Below are 18,506 nucleotides of genomic sequence, written 5' to 3'. Positions count from 1 at the left end.
GTGATTCTTATTTACTGGACTTGTTGTTGTGTGAAAGGCATCAGCTGAGCAAACAATACATCATCCATGTAATGATATATCACTGTATTAGGCCATTGCTTCCTAAGAGATTGCAAAGCTGCACTGACATAAAGCTGACACAAGGTGGGGCTGTTGCACATGCCCTGCGGAAGAACCGTCCATTCAAACCTCTGATCAGGTGCTTCTTTATTAATCGCAGGTAATGTGAAAGCAAACCGTTGCATATCCTGCGGGTGGAGTGCGATAGTAAAAAAGCAGTCCTTGAGATCAATAATCAGCAAAGGCCAATCCATCGGGATCATGGCTGGGTTAGGTAATCCAGGTTGCAATGAGCCCATAGGTTCCATCTGATCATTAACAGCACGCAAATCATGGAGCAGTCTGTATTTTCCTGACTTTGTTTTAATTACAAAAATTGGAGTATTCCAGGGGCTGGTAGACAAACGCAAGTGTCCCTGTTGGAACTGTTCTGAGACAAGCTGATGTGCGTGTTGCAGACTTTCCCCTTTCAAAAGCCATTGCTTAACCCATACCAGAGTGTCAATGATCCAGGTAATGGGAATTGGGAAAGCCCAAGCAATGGCTTTTACTCCAAAGAGTGTTCATTTGTTAAAACAACCCCTAGCTGAACCATAATGTCCCGACCTATAAGGCATTGAACAGTAGGTGGTAACTGCACCACCGAAAAAGTCGCCGTCAGCTGCTTCCCATCGATATAAACTTGAAGGGGGGGTGAGCGGCTAGCCAGGGTAAATTCTCCTACCCCGGATACTGCAGTGGCTGCCGGCTGCAAAGGCCAGTGATGAGGCCAGCAGTTAGGACTAATGATGCTGGAATCTGCTCCAGTATCCAGCAGACCTGAAAATGACCTTTTCTGTCCGTTAAATTCTACTTCTACTTTTTTCTTGGGTCTCTCTGCAAGATTTAAAGTTAACAAGGTAAGTCCTCCTGTGGAACCAAAAGCACTGTCTCTCCTCTCTTGAGTTTTTATGGGTTGTATTCCTTTTGTCATTTGCTCAAGCAGTACCAGCTGAGCAATCCTTTGTCCCTTGTTTATTTGAAGAGGAGGAAAAGGGGTGTAAGCCATTACCATAATCTCTCCCGTGTAATCTGCGTCAATAACGCCAGGCAAAACAAACAGTCCTAACATAGATGCAGAAGATCTCCCAAATAGTAGTGCACCCACCGCTTTCTTCTGTATAATAATAGGTCCTTGGACCCCCGTAGGGATTTTTTGCAGGTGCGGAGTCATCAACGTTTCGTCTACTGCGGCTGCCAGGTCCATGCCGAGGCTCCCTGCTGTGGCGGGCTGGAGACTCCCAGCTGCAATGGGTTGGAGGCTGCCTGCTGCAGAGGGTTGGAGGCTCCCTGCTGTGGAGGGTTGGAGGCATGGGGGGGTGTTGTTGCTGCAGCGGCAATTTGTGTCTGGGCACGGCTGCTGAGAGAATACGCGCTCCTGGAGAAGTTTCCCGACCTCCTTCTACAAGCGCTCGTATTATGGTTGTCCATACGGCATTTCGCACCAGATTCCGACAGCCTGGCATTCCTGGCGTACATGGCCCATGCCTCCGCATCGGTAACATTTCACCCGGCCCCTTTTATTTGATGCTGCAAATGCGGCTGACGCTTGGAGAGGTGCAACAGCGGCTAACACCTGACTCTGAGAGGACTTTGCCTGTTCTTGCAAGCCTATTCCTAACTGTTTAATTGCGTCTACCACTAAAGCCTGCTGCCCGGTTGGTATGAGAGCCATCCTCTCTAATGCCTCCTCTATAGTCCAATTTGCACCTAAGGTATTAAGTATGTTTCTAGTAGTGGAATTACAATTTTGAATCGCACACTGTTTGAGGAGGGCCCCGCGCATATATTCTGCTACTCCAGCTCTCTCAATTGCAGCCGCAGCTCTATCAATAAAAGCGCCAAATGATTCCTCTCTGCCTTACTTAATTCCCATATTTACTGGTATCCCTCCTGGTTCCTTTACCCTTTTTATTGCGAGTCTGACTAACCTCTTTGCCTCCCGGCACTTCTCCTGACCTATTAAGGCTTGTGCCTCAGTGCGAAGGAAAGGTCCCAGACCCATAAGTTCATTAACAGTGACCCCATGGAGGGGGTCACCCTGCTGCCTTTGAACTGCCACGCACTCGTTAACGAGCGCTTGCCAGTGAGCATTAAACAGCAATTGTTGATGTTGGGTAAAGATTAGTTTAACTATGCCATGGCAATCATTAACGAGAAGGATGCTGGTGTCAAAAATATAATCGAGCATTTGCTTGGCTGGTTCGCTTTTAAATCCAAACTGACTAACAGTAGCTCGCAATTGAGATAACATTTTCCAGTCTAAAGCACTGATTGTCGCCTGTATACTGCCTCTGGCCTGAGGGGTAAAAATAACCGGACAAGCCAGTTCGCTCGCCATGCTTATCAGCTCTTGGTCTCCCTTTTCCATTGCATCCTTGGCCAGGGCAGCCCACGCATCTCGTCTTTCCCTTGCAATCGTCTCCGCTAGATCGTTTTCCGAGCCAGGGACCGACTGACTGCTTTTCGGGAACGGAGTATGCGGTTTTGGCCCCGGCTGCTGCGATACAGTAGATACGGGAGACTCAGACGTGCTCCATGTAGCTTGTGGCAAAGCGGGCAATAAAGCACCCTGCGGAGCTTGGCTCGTTAAGGGGGACTGGCCCTGTAAGGGAGGCGGCGAAGCGGGTAATGCAGCGCTCTGCGGCGCCTGGCTTATAGCCTGGCTCACAGCCTGGCTCGCAGCCTGGCTCGCAGAGGGAGTTGGTGAGGCTGGTAATAAAACCGTCCTTGTAGCGGGGCCAAGAGGAGTTCCCAACTCCATATCAAACTCCCTGTCTTGATCGTACTCTTTGTTACGATCATGAGCGGCAGTAGCCTGGTGGGCAGCCCTTTTTTCAGCCTGAAACTGCAACAGTTCGGTATTAACGACCCGCCATAATTTACCCCACTTTTTAGCAGTTTTATCATCGTCTAACGTAACCTCCCATAATATATCACCAAATTTATGCCATTCCGACAATTCATGAACTGTGTGGGGATTCACAAAAATTCCCCGTTCCAAACCATAAGCCAAAAGACCCGGTAGTTCTTTCTGTAAGTCTATTCCCTTAATTTGCCTTTTTTGCAAGAAAATAATAAAAAGTTCATATGCGGCTTTCCTTTCCATACCTATATAAGTGCACACTTTGCAGCTCCTCAAGGCTTCCAGCCGCACATATCAGCCAGGCCCGTTTATACGGTCGCCTAGGGCACGGCGCGTCTCAGCAGGTTTTCCTCCGCTTTGTTTATTCGCGCTTATTGCCATTCCGGCTGCTTCGGAACCCGAACCAGTCCTCACCTCCTGTGGTGTTCACAATCCCCGAGGTGTTCGCTATCATGGTCGGGTGTCACCATTTGTTGATATGAAGGGAGAACGACCATCCGTTAATGCATCAAACTCAACTTTATTGATCGATCAGTCACTTTAAATAACAGTGTTAACGAACTTCATGAACATTCCAAAATCCAGGTTTGTGATAGGCTAACAGAGAAAACTCTAACCACTCCTTTTGTTTTACAATACCGTTAATTGTTTACACAAAACAAACCCAGTGTTCCCACTGTGATATGAAAGGTTCCCAAAATTTCCACATCTGTTCTCAGGGTGCCATCTTTTCCCAGAGAGGGTGTTTGCTTGTTATGGGAAGACTGCCTCAGAACCTTATTGTTTATAAAGTGATGCCTGAGAGAGTCTAATTGTTTATAGAAATCAGGCTGGGAACTGCTTTTGGAACTGCTTTGCAACTACCTTTTACTTTTCTCTCAATTGTATGCCTTCATGGCCTTTTTCTTTAAACCATGCTTGAACTAAACTCTCCACATACAATAAAAAATAAAATTGCATTTCAGTGGTAATCTTTATTCTAGGAAGAAGTAAGACCCCTTAAGCCAGCCAGCCTGCTGCAGGGGCTCTTTTCCCACAGGAGCTTTGTACCTAGTCACAACCAACATACATAAAACCTTTTCCCTGTTACTTAAGATTTTTGACAAGCTCACGTCTTAGTGTTCTCAGAAAAACTATAAGCACAGTGGGCATCTCTTCAGGTTACCATCTTTGTATGCTTCTGGTGGAACTCCCTCAGTTCTAGAGCAGGGCCTTCTCTCAGCTTCCTGCTGCCCCCGGGCTCTCCTCCCGGCCTGCTGGGCTTTGTTGGGTGGCACAGCCTGTGACAAGGGGCGGCAAGGTGCCTGCAGGCCCCAGCTCTGGGGGAAATGGAGAACGTCCTGCCCGTATCCACCGTGCTGCCAGCTCAGCAGTGCAGCACAGCACGGGCTGACGCTCCCCATTGCTCCCAAAGGTGCAGCTGGAACCACAGCACATGTTCCTGATGCCCAGAAGGGCCTTGGAAGGGGTTTCTGTCAGGGAACAGGCTGCTGGCTGGGCTTCCTGGCAGGCCTGCTTGTTTTGGAGCTGATCTTCATCTTATGCTCTGTCCAAATTTGGACTTACGAGAAGACAGTGAGTGTTTAGTTCACCTTTCCCTCAAACAGCTTTTTTTGAAAGTCTACTCTACATAGGAAACATTCCCAGTGAGGCTGCAGTGTAGGTGTGTTATGGTTTAGGCCTGGCAAAGCCAGAGCCCCCATGAGTATACCTTCTACCTGATATCCGCTGTGAGATGTGAGCAGGAATAAGCAAAGCAGGCTCCTGCTTGAACATAAAGAAAAGTTTATTAACTAAACTACACACAATTACTAAACTACACACACACAAAAAAAAAAAAAAAAAAACACAAGGAGAATGAAAACTACACAGAAACACTTCCCCCTGCTCCTCCAGATCCCAGTACAATTCATTTCCCAAAATTATCCACACTCGGTCTGGTACCACGCTTTAGAAAACCAAATCTTCAGCTTATGAAGAGTAGACGGAGTCCTTCCTTATTCCACGGACTTCTTATCACAATTAGCACCGCCCGGAGTCCTGCTATCTTGTGACATCTCCTTTCCATGCCAAGGTGCTCTCACCACCAGGCACGGGATAAGGCAGAGGCCTGCTTTCAGGGTGGACCGTTTTAAGAATGCCTCGTCTCGTTCCAAGCAGAGCACACTCTCATCTCTGGGACCTTTGTCCCCCCCATTTCTTCTATACCCCCTGGGGCCGAGGGGTCTCAACACCAAACTCTCCTGGCTCCGAGCCTCTGCTTCCCCCTGCAATGCAGCCTCTGTATCACCAGGAAACCGTCCATGGATCTACAACAAAAGAGTCCAGCAAAGTTGCCACTCCATCTTCCCCCATTCCTTCAACATCTCTCTTTCTCTTTGCCAGACCCCCTTACTGGCCTGTTTCTTCCTTCATCTTCCACTCTTTTCCCTTTCCTAGGAAAGGTAATGTTCCGTGAAGTTCTCACTATCCACAAGAGTTAAAAGCTCTCCCAGGCAGCTGGGCTGCTCACAGCCCTCCTCCCCTTCTTCTCCCAGCCGTACAGTAAAAGTTCCAGCACAGGCTGCATTCTCTTCCTCTCCAAAAAAAAGGAGGGGGGGGTAAACAGGTCGCTCGATGCTCCCCCACCCTTCCACCGAATCCGGGCCTACCGCAGATGGGCCACGTGGCTTTCCCCTCCCCCAGCCCAGCCAGCAACTGGGCCGGGGGAGGGAGGCCCAACCCTTCACGCCGGAAATCCCAAGAGGGCTCTGAAAGACAAGAGCCCTGCTTTTAACTCCTTGGGTTTGTAGTCTCAAGAGGCGGATACAATACCCCACTGGTCAAACCAGGTGCTCATCTTAAAATCCGAACACCCATTGGTAACCACAGCAAAAACAACATATCCCAGATGTCCCATTTCCGGTCAAGCCACGACAAGGTGTGGCCAGTCCGTGATTGTTTAAAGACCTCTGCTGAGGGTTCTGCTGCTGCCCAGAGCTTTCACTGGCCTCCTAATTGCTGGGCCTTGGCCTGGGGGGCCCGCTGGGGCTGCAACCAGTGCTGGCTCCCACTGAGACTGGCTGGCCAAGAGCAGCCCCAGGGGCACAGGGCAGAGGCAAAGCTCGGTGGGGAGGAGCAAGAGCAGGGACGAGATTGCCCTTGAAAGGCAGAGGCGCTCTGGGGCCCGCTCCTGGCCAGGGAGCCTGCCCAGAGCCGTGCCCTGCTGGCCGGGGCCTTGAGGGACAGCTGTGCAGCTGGGCCAAGTTGTGCCAGCAGCTCCAGCCATGCTGGGGAGCCTTGCCAGTTCTGGGCCCTGCTGTGCAGGAGGCTCCCTGTGTGCCACTGGCGGCTGGGGCCTCAGCCACCTCCTCTCTTCACAGGAGCGCCTCTGCAGCTTCACAAGACCAGCCAAATAACTCAGCCAGGGAGAACTGGACCTGTCATCTCTCATTCCTGTGCCGGTGTCCATTGTCCCTGCCATGGCTGCAACCAGTTTGTTGCTGGGGTCATGCTGTTGCCACCACCACCCAGAACAGGACCCTCTGTCCCTAGTGGGGCTGGCTCTGCTCTAGAGCCAGGCCAGTAGGTGCAGCCCTCCAGACTGGGACGGGCCTGAGTACAGCAACGTCTTTGGACTTCAGCTCATGTGTCCGTGAGCTACCACCAGCACAGGCTGAGCTGCTTGTCTAGGCACAGCTATAGGTGGGCAGGCAGTGGCCAAGCATGGGGCTCCTGAGACACCATATTTTAGCTTAGTTCTTCATTTTATTAATTAGAAACTTTTAGAAATAGGTAGGGTTTATTTTTTTCCTAATAAAGAAATCGTCAAAAATTTGCCCCCCTTTTCCATAGTCGGTAAGGATTTTTCAAAGTAGTTTTAGAATTCAGAATAACTTTGAACATTTTTGCACTTCTAGAATCAACTGGACTTGTCATCTTGCATCTCTGTGCCAATGTCCATTTTCCCTTCCCCACAGCTGCATTAACAGCTTATTGCTGGTGACATGCTGTTGCCTCCACCACCCAGAAGAGGACCCTCTGTCCCCAAAGGTGCCTGCCCTGGTATCCAGCCAGGCCAGGAGGTGCAGCCCTCCTGCCAGGGAAGGGCCTGAGTCCATCAACATCTTTGGCCTTCAGCTCAGGTGTCTGTGTGCTACCACCAGCGCTGGCAGAGCTGCTTGTCTGGGCACAGCCAGGGCTGGGAAGACAGCTGCTGGGCACGGGGCTCCTGAGAAAAAGCAACCCCATTTTGTCTTCATTTTACATAGCAGAAATTGTTCAGGATTTTTACATAGCAGAAAATGTTCAAAATATTCAGAAACAGTTTTTGTAGAAAAAAATCCCTATATATTTCTTCCCTTTTCCCACAGGAGTTCAGGATTTTTCAAAGTAGTTGTAGAATTCTGAAAAAGGTAGAACACTTTACTACTTGCAGAATAAAAACTAAAACTGTATTTAATTGGTGATCTTTACTCTAAGAAGAACTAAGTCATCACAAGGCACCCAGCATACTGGAGAGGCTCTTTTCCCACTGGACATTCTTACTGAGCGACAACAACCAACCTTTTCCCCGATATTTTTTGGGATTTCTGAGAAGCTCACCTCTCAGACTTCAGAGGCAAACTTTGAGCACAGTGGGAATCTCCTGCTGGGCAGGAGGGTCTCTGTGTGCCAGCTGCAACTGGGAGCTCAGCAACCTCCTGTCTCAACAGGCGTCCGTCTGCAGCTTCACAGGAGCGGCCAAACGCCTCAGTCTGGGACACCTGTACCAGACATTCCCCATCGCCATGCCCATGCCCGATGCGCCTGTCACAGTTGCTTTACCAACTTGTTGCTGTGCAGGTGCTGCCACCACCCAAACAAGGTCCTCTCCTCCTGAAGGCACTGACCCTGATCTCTGGCCCCTACTGAAGATGGGCAGAGCTCGGCCCAGCATTTCTGTTGCAATAAAGAGATGGAGCTGTCACCCCAATGTCCGGGTGGCAGCAGCAGCAAAGCCCACCTGGCAGCCGCACTGGCTCAGCTCCAGTAGCAGCCATGGATGCCCATGGTGTGGGCAGGCAGGAGCCAGGCAGGGGCTGCTGTGACCAGCGACGGGGTCCCCAGGGCTGGGGGAGCCCATGCTGAGCGTCCCTGGGCTGAGGGCACATTTCCTTCCCTGGCATCATCTGGGCCTGGACCTCCTCCAGTGGCAAGCCCAGGAAAAGAGGGAAGCCATCAAGAGCATCTCCATGGACACAGTCTGACCCACAATGTCAGCAGGTGACAATTAAGGTTTTGCTGAGCAATGGACCTGGGATACACAAAAACAATCAAGGCAGTCCATTTGTACAGATGCGGGCACACTCTGGGGGTACAGCTGAGGCCATGAGGTCACAGCAGGCTCAGGGCTCACAGCAGGCTGAGGTCACAGTTAGCTCTGAGGTCACAGAGGTGCCTGACCCAGTGGTTGCACAGCAGCACAAGAAGCGAGCAGTCAGTCCTTGAGCACAACTGTTGCGGCAGCAGCGGCGGTGCCAGCAGTGATGCTGACATTGGGACAGCACTGTCAGGACAGCGGTGGCAGCAAGAGCTGCAGGACTGGCAGAGGGCAAGGCAGCATGGCCCTTGCTCTGCGCCTCTTCCTCCTGCTCCTCCTGGCCGTGGCCCTGCCTGCCAGGGCTGCCCAGGCTGCTCCGCTGCAAGCGTGGCGAGCACGTGAGCCGGCAGCCTGGCTCCCCTTTCCCGGGACAGTGCTCCCTGCTCCCCGGGAAGCGCTGGGGATGGTTTTCCCCAGGCCTTTAGGGAGGGTTTCCTCTGGGGGAGGGAGAGAGCCCCCATGGCCCTGGGAATCCCCAGTTTCCTCGCCAGGGATGCGTCACAGGGCCTGCAAAGCGAGTGCAGAGTGACCAGGAGCCAGGCCAGAACTCCCCAGGCCCCTGTGCAGTTTGGCCTTGTCCATTCACACCTGGCTCCCGTAGCCTTAACCAACCCCCTTGCAGTGCCCTGTTCCCAAAGGCAGAAGGGGATCCCAGCACACAAAGGAAATGGTTCAGGTCGTTGCTCCATTCTAGATTTGGATCACGCCTTGGAAGATTTGGAAGTCCAGGTGAATGACACTTTGAATGTCTTGGCGAATGCCAGAGGCAAGTTCTGAATTTCCCTTTTTACTGGCAAAATAATCAGTGTCCATGTGGCAAGAGCTCACCCATCGGCCATTTTTGTTAACGTTAAGTCAGGGCTGAAGAATTCTGTAAACCTTGCCTGCTTCTTTCTGGAGCACTGAGGGATCCCACAGGATCGCTGTCAGTGGGAGGAAGGAGCATTTAGCTGTCCATCCTCCTCCCGTGTGCAATGCCACTGTGTCCTTCCGTATGCTCTGTGCAGTCACAGAGAAGAGTAGAACGGGCAGGGGCCAGGCCCAGGGCTGTACCGCAGGGCTGAGCCTTGCCTGCAGCCTGAGGATCTCCTACAGTGCCACAGGTGATGTTCTGTCCTGCCTTTCTTTGCAGCTGAACCTGTTGGTGAAGGTGATCTGGCTTCCCAAACCGCATCCACGATTGAGCCTCTGGGAGATGGTGAGGGCAGGTCAAGGCCTTTCCCCTGGGAGAGCTGCCAGCTCAGAGCCCAAAGCTTGGCCAGGGGGGCATCGCTGCAGGTGCCAGGACAGAGCCATGCACGTGTGTGCCCTCGCCCTGTGCGATCCCCTCACTGCTCCTGCGGCTCAGTGGTGCCCGTGCAGCTGAGCAGAGATGGCAGAAGCTTCTGTGGCTGATGTGTTACAGATGTGTCTGCAGGGAGGACTTTTCCTGTCCCTGTGATGATTCCTACACAGAAGCCAGGCTCCCGTCGCAGGGGTGAGTAGTGTGTCCCTGCTGACCCCACAGGCTGAGCCCTGCTTTTGTAGCATCCATTCATGAGAAATGGAACCGTGTTGCTCTAAGGTCCTCCAAGGGGAAAGAACAAACCTACAGGACAGAAGAAACCCCATGAGCCATCTGAACAAATGAGGGAAATGCTGAAGGAAATGCAGCAGGCAGGACAAGGTGGGTGCATTCCCTCAGCCTTCACCTGGGGCTGAGTAGCTGAGGGTTCTGGCTGCACATCTGGACATGCCGAGCCCGGCACAGCAGGAAGGGATCCATGGCAGCCTCACTGCCCCGCTGCTGCTTCCATGCCCTACTTCCAGCCTGGCCTGGCTGCAGCTTCTCCCCAGCCTCTGCAGGAAGGCATTGGGCATCAGCTGACAGGCAGACCAAACCGCAACACAGGCATGAGATGCCCTGCAATTTCCCATCTCCAGGCAAATCAGAAGGGGCACCTATATGGAGAAGGGAGAGCCCTGGCCTACCCAAAAAGTTGAAAGGGATTTCTTGAATCTTAACCATGTCTTTGAGAGGCATTGCCTCCTGAAGATGCCACCTCTCCAATGGGGAAGAGCCCAATCTGATCCAGCTCTCTCTTTTCTTTTCTCCAAAAGCAGATGGAGAGGCTGTGCAGAAAGAAGCTTTTCCTGGAGGAAGCAGTGGCTCATGGACAGCCTCTTCTGCAGGAAGGGAGGCGATGCCAGGCACAGGCACAGGAGGTAATTGCTGTGCCTCTGGGCCTGAGCCCTGCTGAGGCTTGAGCTGCCCTCTCTGCTGCTTGGCACTGCGGGCACAGCCCAGACAAGATCAGCACAGCCCAGAGGAATTGTCCCGAGCAGGCTCAGGGCACTCGGGTACTGAGCTGTCCTGCTGGGCTCCCTCCGTGGGAGACACGTCCCCAAACCTGGGAGCGGCTGCACGGGGTGCCCGTGGTGGGGAAAGGGCAGAGGGGGAAAGCAAGGCTCCAGTGTGTCCTGAGAGGGCCTGGCCATGTGCCAGCGTGCTGGGGGATTTGTCCCAGGGGAAAGATGGTTGGAGAGACAGAAGTAGGTAGAAAGGGATGGAGAAAGGGGAGGAGGGATGGAGGGGGACAGGGTGATAGCTGTGGCACTGCCTGCTGCAGTTTTCCCCAGGGATTTAGCAAGAGTTGCAGCTGTGGAAGTGAGAGCTCCCAGGGCCCTGGCTTGCTTCAGCCGCCCCACCATGGATGTTGCACAGGGCATGGAAAGAGGGTGCAGAGTGACCAGGAGCCTGCCCACAGCTCCCGAGGCCCCTGTGCAGTTTGACCTTACCCATTTACATCTGGGTCCCACGGCCGTACCCAACCCCCTTGCAGTGCCCAATTCCCAAAGGCAGAAGGGGATCCCAACACACCCTGAAAAATGTTCTCATCTGTGCTCTGTTCTAGATGAGGTTGCTCGAAAGGCTTCCCCATTAGATTGGTTGAGAGAAGTGTTGAAGCCTTTGGAGCCTCCTTCAGGTATGTTCTCACTGTCCTACACAGTAATAATTGTTGACAACTTCACAGCAACCAGGTTATACAAGCTACTGTGACTGTTGCGTTACAGATGTGTCTGCCGGGAGGACTTTTCCTGCCCCTGTGATGATTCCTACACAGAGGCCTGGCTCCCATCGCTGGGGTGAGTAGTGTTGTCCCTGCTGACCCCACAGGCTGAGCCCTGCTTCTGTGGCATCCATTCCTAGGAAATGGAACTACTTTCTGTTAAGGTCCTCTGAGAGGGAAGAACAAAGCCCCAGGACACAAGAAACCCCATGATCCAAACAACATCTTGAAACGAATAGTGACAGAACTGCTCAAAGGGAATGGTGAGAGCATTTCCCCAAGCCTTGTCCTGGGGCTCAGCAGCCGAGGGCTCTGGCTGCACGTCTGGACACACCATGCCCGGAACAGTGGGAAGGGATCCATGGCAGCCTCGCTGCCCCACTGCTGCTTCCATGCCCTGCAGGGCTGTTTCCCAGCCTGGCCTGGCTGCAGCTTCTCCCCAGCCTCTGCAGGAAGGCATTGGGCATCAGCTGGCAGGCAGCCCAAACTCACCAGGGATCCCCTGCATTTTCCCGGTCCCCAGTCACATCCTGAGGTGTGGCTGCATCAAGAAGGGAGGGTCATAGCCAGCCCCAAAGGCCTGGGGGGATCAGGATTTTCCTGATCCTTACCCATGTCTTGGACAAGTATTGCCTCCTGAAGAGGCCACCTCGTGGATGTGCAATGATTCCATCTGATCCAGCTGTGCCTCCTCCTTTCTCAAGGGATGGACAGAGGGGCTCTATGGAAGGTGGCATTTCCTGCAGGAAGGGAGGCGATGCCAGGCACAGCCACAGGAGGTAATTGCTGTGCCTCTGGGCCTGAGCCCTGCGGAGGCTTGAGCTGCCCTCTCTGCTGCTTGGCACTGCGGGCACAGCCCAGACAAGACGGGCACAGCCCAGAGGAATTATCCCGAGCAGGCTCAGGGCACTCGGGTACTGAGCTGTCCTGCTGGCTCCCTCCATGGGAGACATGTCCCGAAACCTGGGAGCGGCTGCACGGGGTGCCCGTGGTGGGGAAAGGGCAGAGGGGGAGAGCAAGGCTCCAGTGTGTCCTGAGAGGGCCTGGCTATGTGCCCATGGGCTGTGGGAGCTGTTCCATGGGCAGGTGGGCAAGCAGGAGGGAGGGAGGGAGGTTGGGAGCGACAGCAGTGGCACTGCAGATTTCCCCAAGCATTTAGTGAGGGTTTCCTGTGTGGGAGGGAGAGGGCCCCAGGGCCCTGGGCTGCTCCAGCTGCCCCTCCAGGCATGTTGCACAGCACTGGCAAAGAGCGTGGAGAGTGACCAGGAGCCACAGGCTCCCACAGCCTTACCCCACCCCCTTGCATTGCCCAATTCCCCAAGGCAGAAAGGGATCCCAGCACACCATGGAAATTGTTCTGTAACATCTGTGGTCCCTTCTCGACTGGGATCATGACTTGGATTAGTTGGAAATGGTGGTGAATGGTGCTTTGAAGACCTTGCCAGATGTTGGAGGCATGTTATGAATGTACCTTTCCTGACAGAATAATCCATGTCAGTGTGGCACGAGCTTACTCATGAGCCAGTTCCCTTAAGTTCCTCTGAAGGTTGATCAGTTCTGGAAACCTTGCCCTGCTCCCTTCTGGAGCCCTGAGAGATCCCACAGGATCACTGTCAGTGGGAAGAAGGGGCATTTGGCTGTCCATCCTCCTCCTGTGTCCAATGCCACTGTGTCCTTCTGTGTGCTCTGTGCAGCCACAGAGAAGAGCAGAGATGGAAGGGGCTGGGCCCAGGGCTGTGCCCCGGGGCTGAGCCTTTCTCAGCTCCTTTGCCATCCCCAGGGAGCCCGAGCTGCTTCTGTGGCCACTGCTGAGCCCTGGCCCTGCCTGGGGCTGGGTTTGGAGCTGCTGGCAGCTCCAGGGAGTCCTTTCTGCCCCCGACTGCCCCGCAAGGGGCTCCTTCCATCCCAGTGTGGGGCTACTGCAGGCACGAGGTCCCGCTCCTGAGTGGAACGCAGAGACAAGGGAGTGCCTTGGAGGGCACCCATCACCCAGGTGCCCTCACTTCCACTTGGGCCTGAAGGAGAATCTTCAGCAGTGCCATGGGAGCTGTTCTGTCCTGCCTTTCGTTGCAGCTGAGCCTGTTGCTAAAGGTGATCTGTCTTCCCAGCCCACATTCAGGATTGAGCCTCGGGGAGATGGTGAGGGTAGGTCAAGGCCTTTTCCCTGGGAGAGCTGCCAGCTGAGAGCCCAAAGCTTGGCCAGGGGGGCATTGCTGCAGGTGCCAGGAGAGAGCCATGGCCGTGTGTGCCCTCGCCCTGCACGATCCACTCACAACTTCTGCTCATCACTGGCAGCTGTTTGGAGGAAGGTGGGCCCTGGCCCAGCGGAAAATGCCTAGATGATTTGTTGATTTTACCAGATTGTGCATAAGCACGACATCCTGAACATGCCATCAAAGCAATGGAGAACAGTTCCGTCTTTTAAGGTGTACTTTTTGTTTCTCAAGTGATAGGCCAAAAGGCAGGACAGAAGGAGTTGTTTCCCCAAAGAAGCATAGGCTGATTGGCAGCCCCTGCTGCAGGAAGGAAGGCCAAGCCAAACACAGGCACAGGCACAGGCTCAGAAGGTAATTGCTGTGCCAGGCTCAGAAGGGCTCAGCCCTTGGCAGGGCTGGGTGGCTGCAGCTCTTCCACTGGGGCCTGCCCTTGCATGGCCCAGCAGCAGCCAAAGCTGGAGGTGCCTTTGTAGCTTGTTCACAGCCCCGGGTAAAGGAGACTTGTGCCCACGAAGCTGCGCTGCCCCCGGGCTCTCCTCCCAGCCTGCTGGGCTTTGTTGGGTGGCACAGCCTGTGCCAAGGGGCTGCAAGGTGCCTGCAGGCTCCAGCTCTGGGGGGAAACGGAGAACATCCTGCCCGCATCCACCGTGCTGCCAGCTCAGCAGTGCAGCACAGCACGGGCTGACGCTCCCCATTGCTCCCACAGGTGCAGCTGGAACCACAGCACATGTTCCTGATGCCCAGAAGAGCCTTGGAAGGGGTTTCTGTCAGGGAACAGGCTTCTGGTTAGGGTTACTGGCAGGCCTGCTTGTTTTGGAGCTGATCTTCATCTTATGCTGTGTCCGAATATGGACTTGCTGGAAGAGAAAAGGGTGAGTGTTTAGTTCACCTTTCCCTCAAACAGCTTCTTTTGAAATTGTACTTCAGACAGAAAACATTGCCAGTGAGGCTGCAGTGTAGGTGTGGCCAGTCCATGATTGTCCAAAGAACTCTGCTGAGGGTTCTGCTGCTGCCCAGAGCTTTCATTGGCCTCCTAATTGCTGGGCCTTGTCCTGGGGGGCCCGCTGGGCCTGCAGCCAGTGCTGGCTCCCACTGAGGCTGCCTGGCCAAGAGCAGCCCCAGGGGCACAAGGTGGAGGCAAAGCACAGTGGGGAGGAGAAAGAGCAGGGACGAGATTGCCCTTGAAAGGCAGAGGTGCTCTGGGGCCTGCTCCTGGCCAGGGAGCCTGCCCAGAGCCGTGCCCTGCTGGCCGGGGCCTTGAGGGACAGCTGTGCAGCTGGGCCAAGCTGAGCCAGTAGCTCCAGCCGTGCTGGGGAGCCTTGCCAGCTCTGGGCCAGCTGTGCAGGAGGGTCCCTGTGTGCCACTGGCAGCTGGGGCCTCAGCCACCTCCTCTTTCCACAGTTCCACCTCTGGAGAAGAGTTGTAAGACGGTGGCTGCACCTCACACCCAAACAGCAGGAGCAGCTCCTCCAGCAGTTAGAAGGGCCTGGGCAGCCCTGTCAAGAGTTCTGAGAAGAAGACTCCAGAACAGCCATCGACAAGGAAATCTCCTATTCTCCTGGAGATCCCACTGCCACCTCCTCTCCTCATGTATATCCCCAAGCTACTTTCATTTCTTTTTTGATCCTCCTCTGTGCCGTCTCGACTACTTCTATAGACCCCAGGAGCAGCCCAGCACCATCCAGCCTCTCCTGAGCCCAGCATGTCCCTTCCTCTGCCCCTGAACCCCCTGGCCATGCCCTCTAAGCAACACTGAAGTTATCCCTGCTCTCTGCCAGTCTGGGTGACGGCCCTTTCTTTTGTTGCACTACAGGGAAGGTGCCGTCATCCCAGTGTTTGGGGGGCAGCAGCAGCAAAGCCCAGCCGGCAGCAGCACTGGCTGAGTTCCATGGCCAGGAGCAGCTGTGGATGCCCACGGTGTGGGCAGGCAGGAGCCAGGCAGGGGCTGCTGTGACCAGAGGCGGGGTCCCCAGGGCTGGGGGAGCCCATTGGGCAGGCAGCAGCATGGGGCTCCTGAGTAAAAGCAACCCCATTTTCTTAATTTTTCACTTTTAGATATTAGAAATTTGTAGAAGTATTTCAAAATCGTTTTCTGTAGAGAGACACCTCCAAATATTTCTTCCCAATTCCTATAGTAGTTAAAGATTTTTCTAAGTAGCTTTAGAATCCAAAAAAATGACGTCATTTTGTCTTCACTTTTCATTTTTAGAAATATTTAGAAATATCTCTTGTAGAGAGAAATCCCCATATGTTTCATTCCTTTTTCCACAACACATCTGTATTTTTGAAACTGGTTTTAGAGTTCTGGAAAATATTTTCCCCTCATACAATAAAAAATAAAATTTCATTTGACTAGTAATCTTTATTCTAGAAAGAAGTAAGACCCCTTCAGCCAGCCAGACTGCTGCAGAGGCTCTTTTCCCACAGGAGCTTTGTACCTAGTCACAACCAACATACATAAAACCTTTTCCCAGATATTTCCTGGGATTTTTGACAAGCTCACGTCTTAGTTTTCTCAGACAAACTTTGAGCACTGTAGGCATCTCTTCAACTTACCATCTTTGTTTGCTTCTGGTGGAACTCCCTCAGTTCTAGAGCAGGGCCTTCTCTCAGTTTCCTGCTGGCCCTGGGCTCTCCTCCCGGCCTGCTGGGCTTTGTTGGGTGGCACAGCCTGTGCCAAGGGGTGGCAAGGTGCCTGCAGGCCCCAGCTCTGGGGGAAATGGAGAACGTCCTGCCTGCATCCACCGTGCTGCCAGCTCAGTAGTGCAGCACAGCACGGGCTGACATTCCCCATTGCTCCCACAGGTGCAGCTGGAACCACAGCACATGTTCCTGATGCCCAGAAGGGCCTTGGAAGGGGTTTCTGTAAGGGAACAGGCTGCTGGCTGGGCTTCCTAGCAGGCCTGCTTGTTTTGGAGCTGATCTTCATCTTATGCTCTGTCCAAATTTGGACTTACTTGAAGAGAAGACAGTGAGTGTTTTGTTCACCTTTCCCTCAAACAGCTTCTTTTGAAAGTCTACTCTACATAGGAAACATTCCCAGTGAGGCTGCAGTGTATGTGTGGCCAGTCCATGATTGTTTGAAGAACTCTGCTGAGGGTTCTGCTGCTGCCCAGAGCTTTCATTGGCCTCCTAATTGCTGAGCCTTGTCCTGGGGGGCCTGCTGGGGCTGCAGCCAGTGCTGGCTCCCACTGAGGCTGCCTGGCCAAGAGCAGCCCCTGGGGCACAGGGCAGAGGAAAGCACAGTGGGGAAGAGAAAGAGCAGGGACGAGATTGGCCTTGAAAGGCAGGGGAAGGGAGAATGTCGCTTATCCGAGAGAGCCCCAAATAGCGGCTGGAAGAGGTGCCAGCTGATCAAGGACCCCCGAGGAGGAGAGGGAGGGTGTATCGGCTGACGGAGTGTCCCGAGGAGCGGCTGGGCAGAGTGGGGGTGTGCGTTGGCGGGGAGGAGTGGCCGGAGCGCTTGCACAGTCCGGTGGTGGGGAGGCCGGCGGGGCCTGTCGGAGTAGGCTCAGCCCGGCCAGTGGGCACGGCTAAACCCGCCCTCCCGCAGGACCACGGCGCAGTTCCTGTTGGAGGCGGACCTGAACGGGGCTGCTGAAGCTGGACACGCTGATCCCGAACGTGCCGCCTGCGCAATGGCAGCGCAAGGCCAAGGAGAGCGGCCCCGGGCCCAGCCCCGTCGGCGTGTTGCCCGTGAAGCCGGCCAATCGCTCCCACAGCCCCAGCAAGACGCCGTCCACGACAGCCGGTGAGCGCCGGCCACCAGCGGCAGAGGTTGAGTGCGGGAGCCTGGCCCAGGCTGCCTGTCCGTAGCCATGGGGCTCTGGGCTCCCTGCCACGCTGCCCTACCGGCTGCTGCTCAGGCAGGAGGAGGTGGGCTGTGCTTCTGACAGCCACCCACCTCCTTGCCAGCATGAGGGGCAGAGCTCTGAGCACTGGGGCTGGCGAGCTGCTGTTCGCCCAGCTGAGCCTTGCTGGCACACAGCTGTATGCTAGGACGACTGGGGGCAGGACTGTCAGCTGACAGCTTTACATCCTGTGAGTGTTTTTGTATCTTCCCCTTATCTCTGGGCTCTGGAATTGTTGCACTAGACCCAAGGAGTTGTTCCACACAGTCCCTAACCAACTTGGTGGCAGGGAGGAAAATATAAGTTAGTTGGGACTGGGTGGCATGAGACCTCAGAGTCCTACTTGTCTGGTGGGTGTGATGTGGAAGAGTGTTTGGTTTGCTCCCGTGAATGCTCTAATACAGGCTGTTAAATAGCTGTAAGACAATATTTTCATATGTGAATGCAGGTAAATCTGGATCCAAAATTCAAAGCACCCCCACAAAGGCTGGGGGGGGAACGCTACATTCCCAACCGCAGCACTATGCAGATGGAGATGGCAAATTTCCTCCTAACTAAAGAGGATGACCCTGCTGAGGATTCCCCTACCAAGAAGGTGAGCATGTTGCTAAGTTACAATTGCTTCAGCAACCGCTACTCCTTCCTGCCCCTTTACAGAGCAGTAAACTATAGGTTCTATCAAGTGGGCACACGGGACTGACAAGTCCCAGCCGTCACTACTTGCAGCTCTGGGCTTCAGGAGCTTAGGATGAGATTGAAGCTGTAGAGACTGCCATGCACTCTAAGCCTATGCTGCTTCTGGTAGCAAAATTTAGCTTTTGACTAATGAGGCTTTAAAATGTAGCAGGCAACAAAAACACAAAGCTGTAAGCCTATGCGAAGTGAAACTGCTGGTGGTAGCTATTCTAGGACAATGTCTCCACCGGGAACACTTCTGGAATGTTTTACACTGTCTTCTGAAATCTGTTTGTGAAGCATTTGGTCGCTTTGTGGCTGTGGCTTTTCCCACTGGCAATAACACTGAATTTGCCATTGTGTGAAAATGTGAGCAGGATGATGTATGAAAGTCTGAGGAAAAATTGC

At 53.7% G+C, this 18,506-nt stretch overlaps 1 protein-coding gene across 1 annotated transcript in view; it reads left to right on the top strand.

The window, feature by feature from the left end:
• Nucleotides 1-1,576: 1,576 nt before the first annotated feature.
• The window catches only part of LOC134434372 (fructose-bisphosphate aldolase A-like), a 57,222-nt gene continuing 40,292 nt past the window's right edge, over nucleotides 1,577-18,506 (top strand). Inside the window, exon 1 of the mRNA XM_063183037.1 lies at nucleotides 1,577-1,597. Coding sequence (XP_063039107.1) covers nucleotides 1,577-1,597 — 21 coding nt within the window. The remainder of the gene's footprint in view (nucleotides 1,598-18,506) is intronic.

The sequence above is a fragment of the Melospiza melodia genome, unplaced genomic scaffold (assembly GCF_035770615.1).
Source record: "Melospiza melodia melodia isolate bMelMel2 unplaced genomic scaffold, bMelMel2.pri scaffold_35, whole genome shotgun sequence".
Taxonomy (NCBI): domain Eukaryota; kingdom Metazoa; phylum Chordata; class Aves; order Passeriformes; family Passerellidae; genus Melospiza; species Melospiza melodia.
The sequence above is the reverse complement of the archived record's forward strand: the minus strand, read 5'-3'. Positions and strand labels throughout refer to the sequence as shown.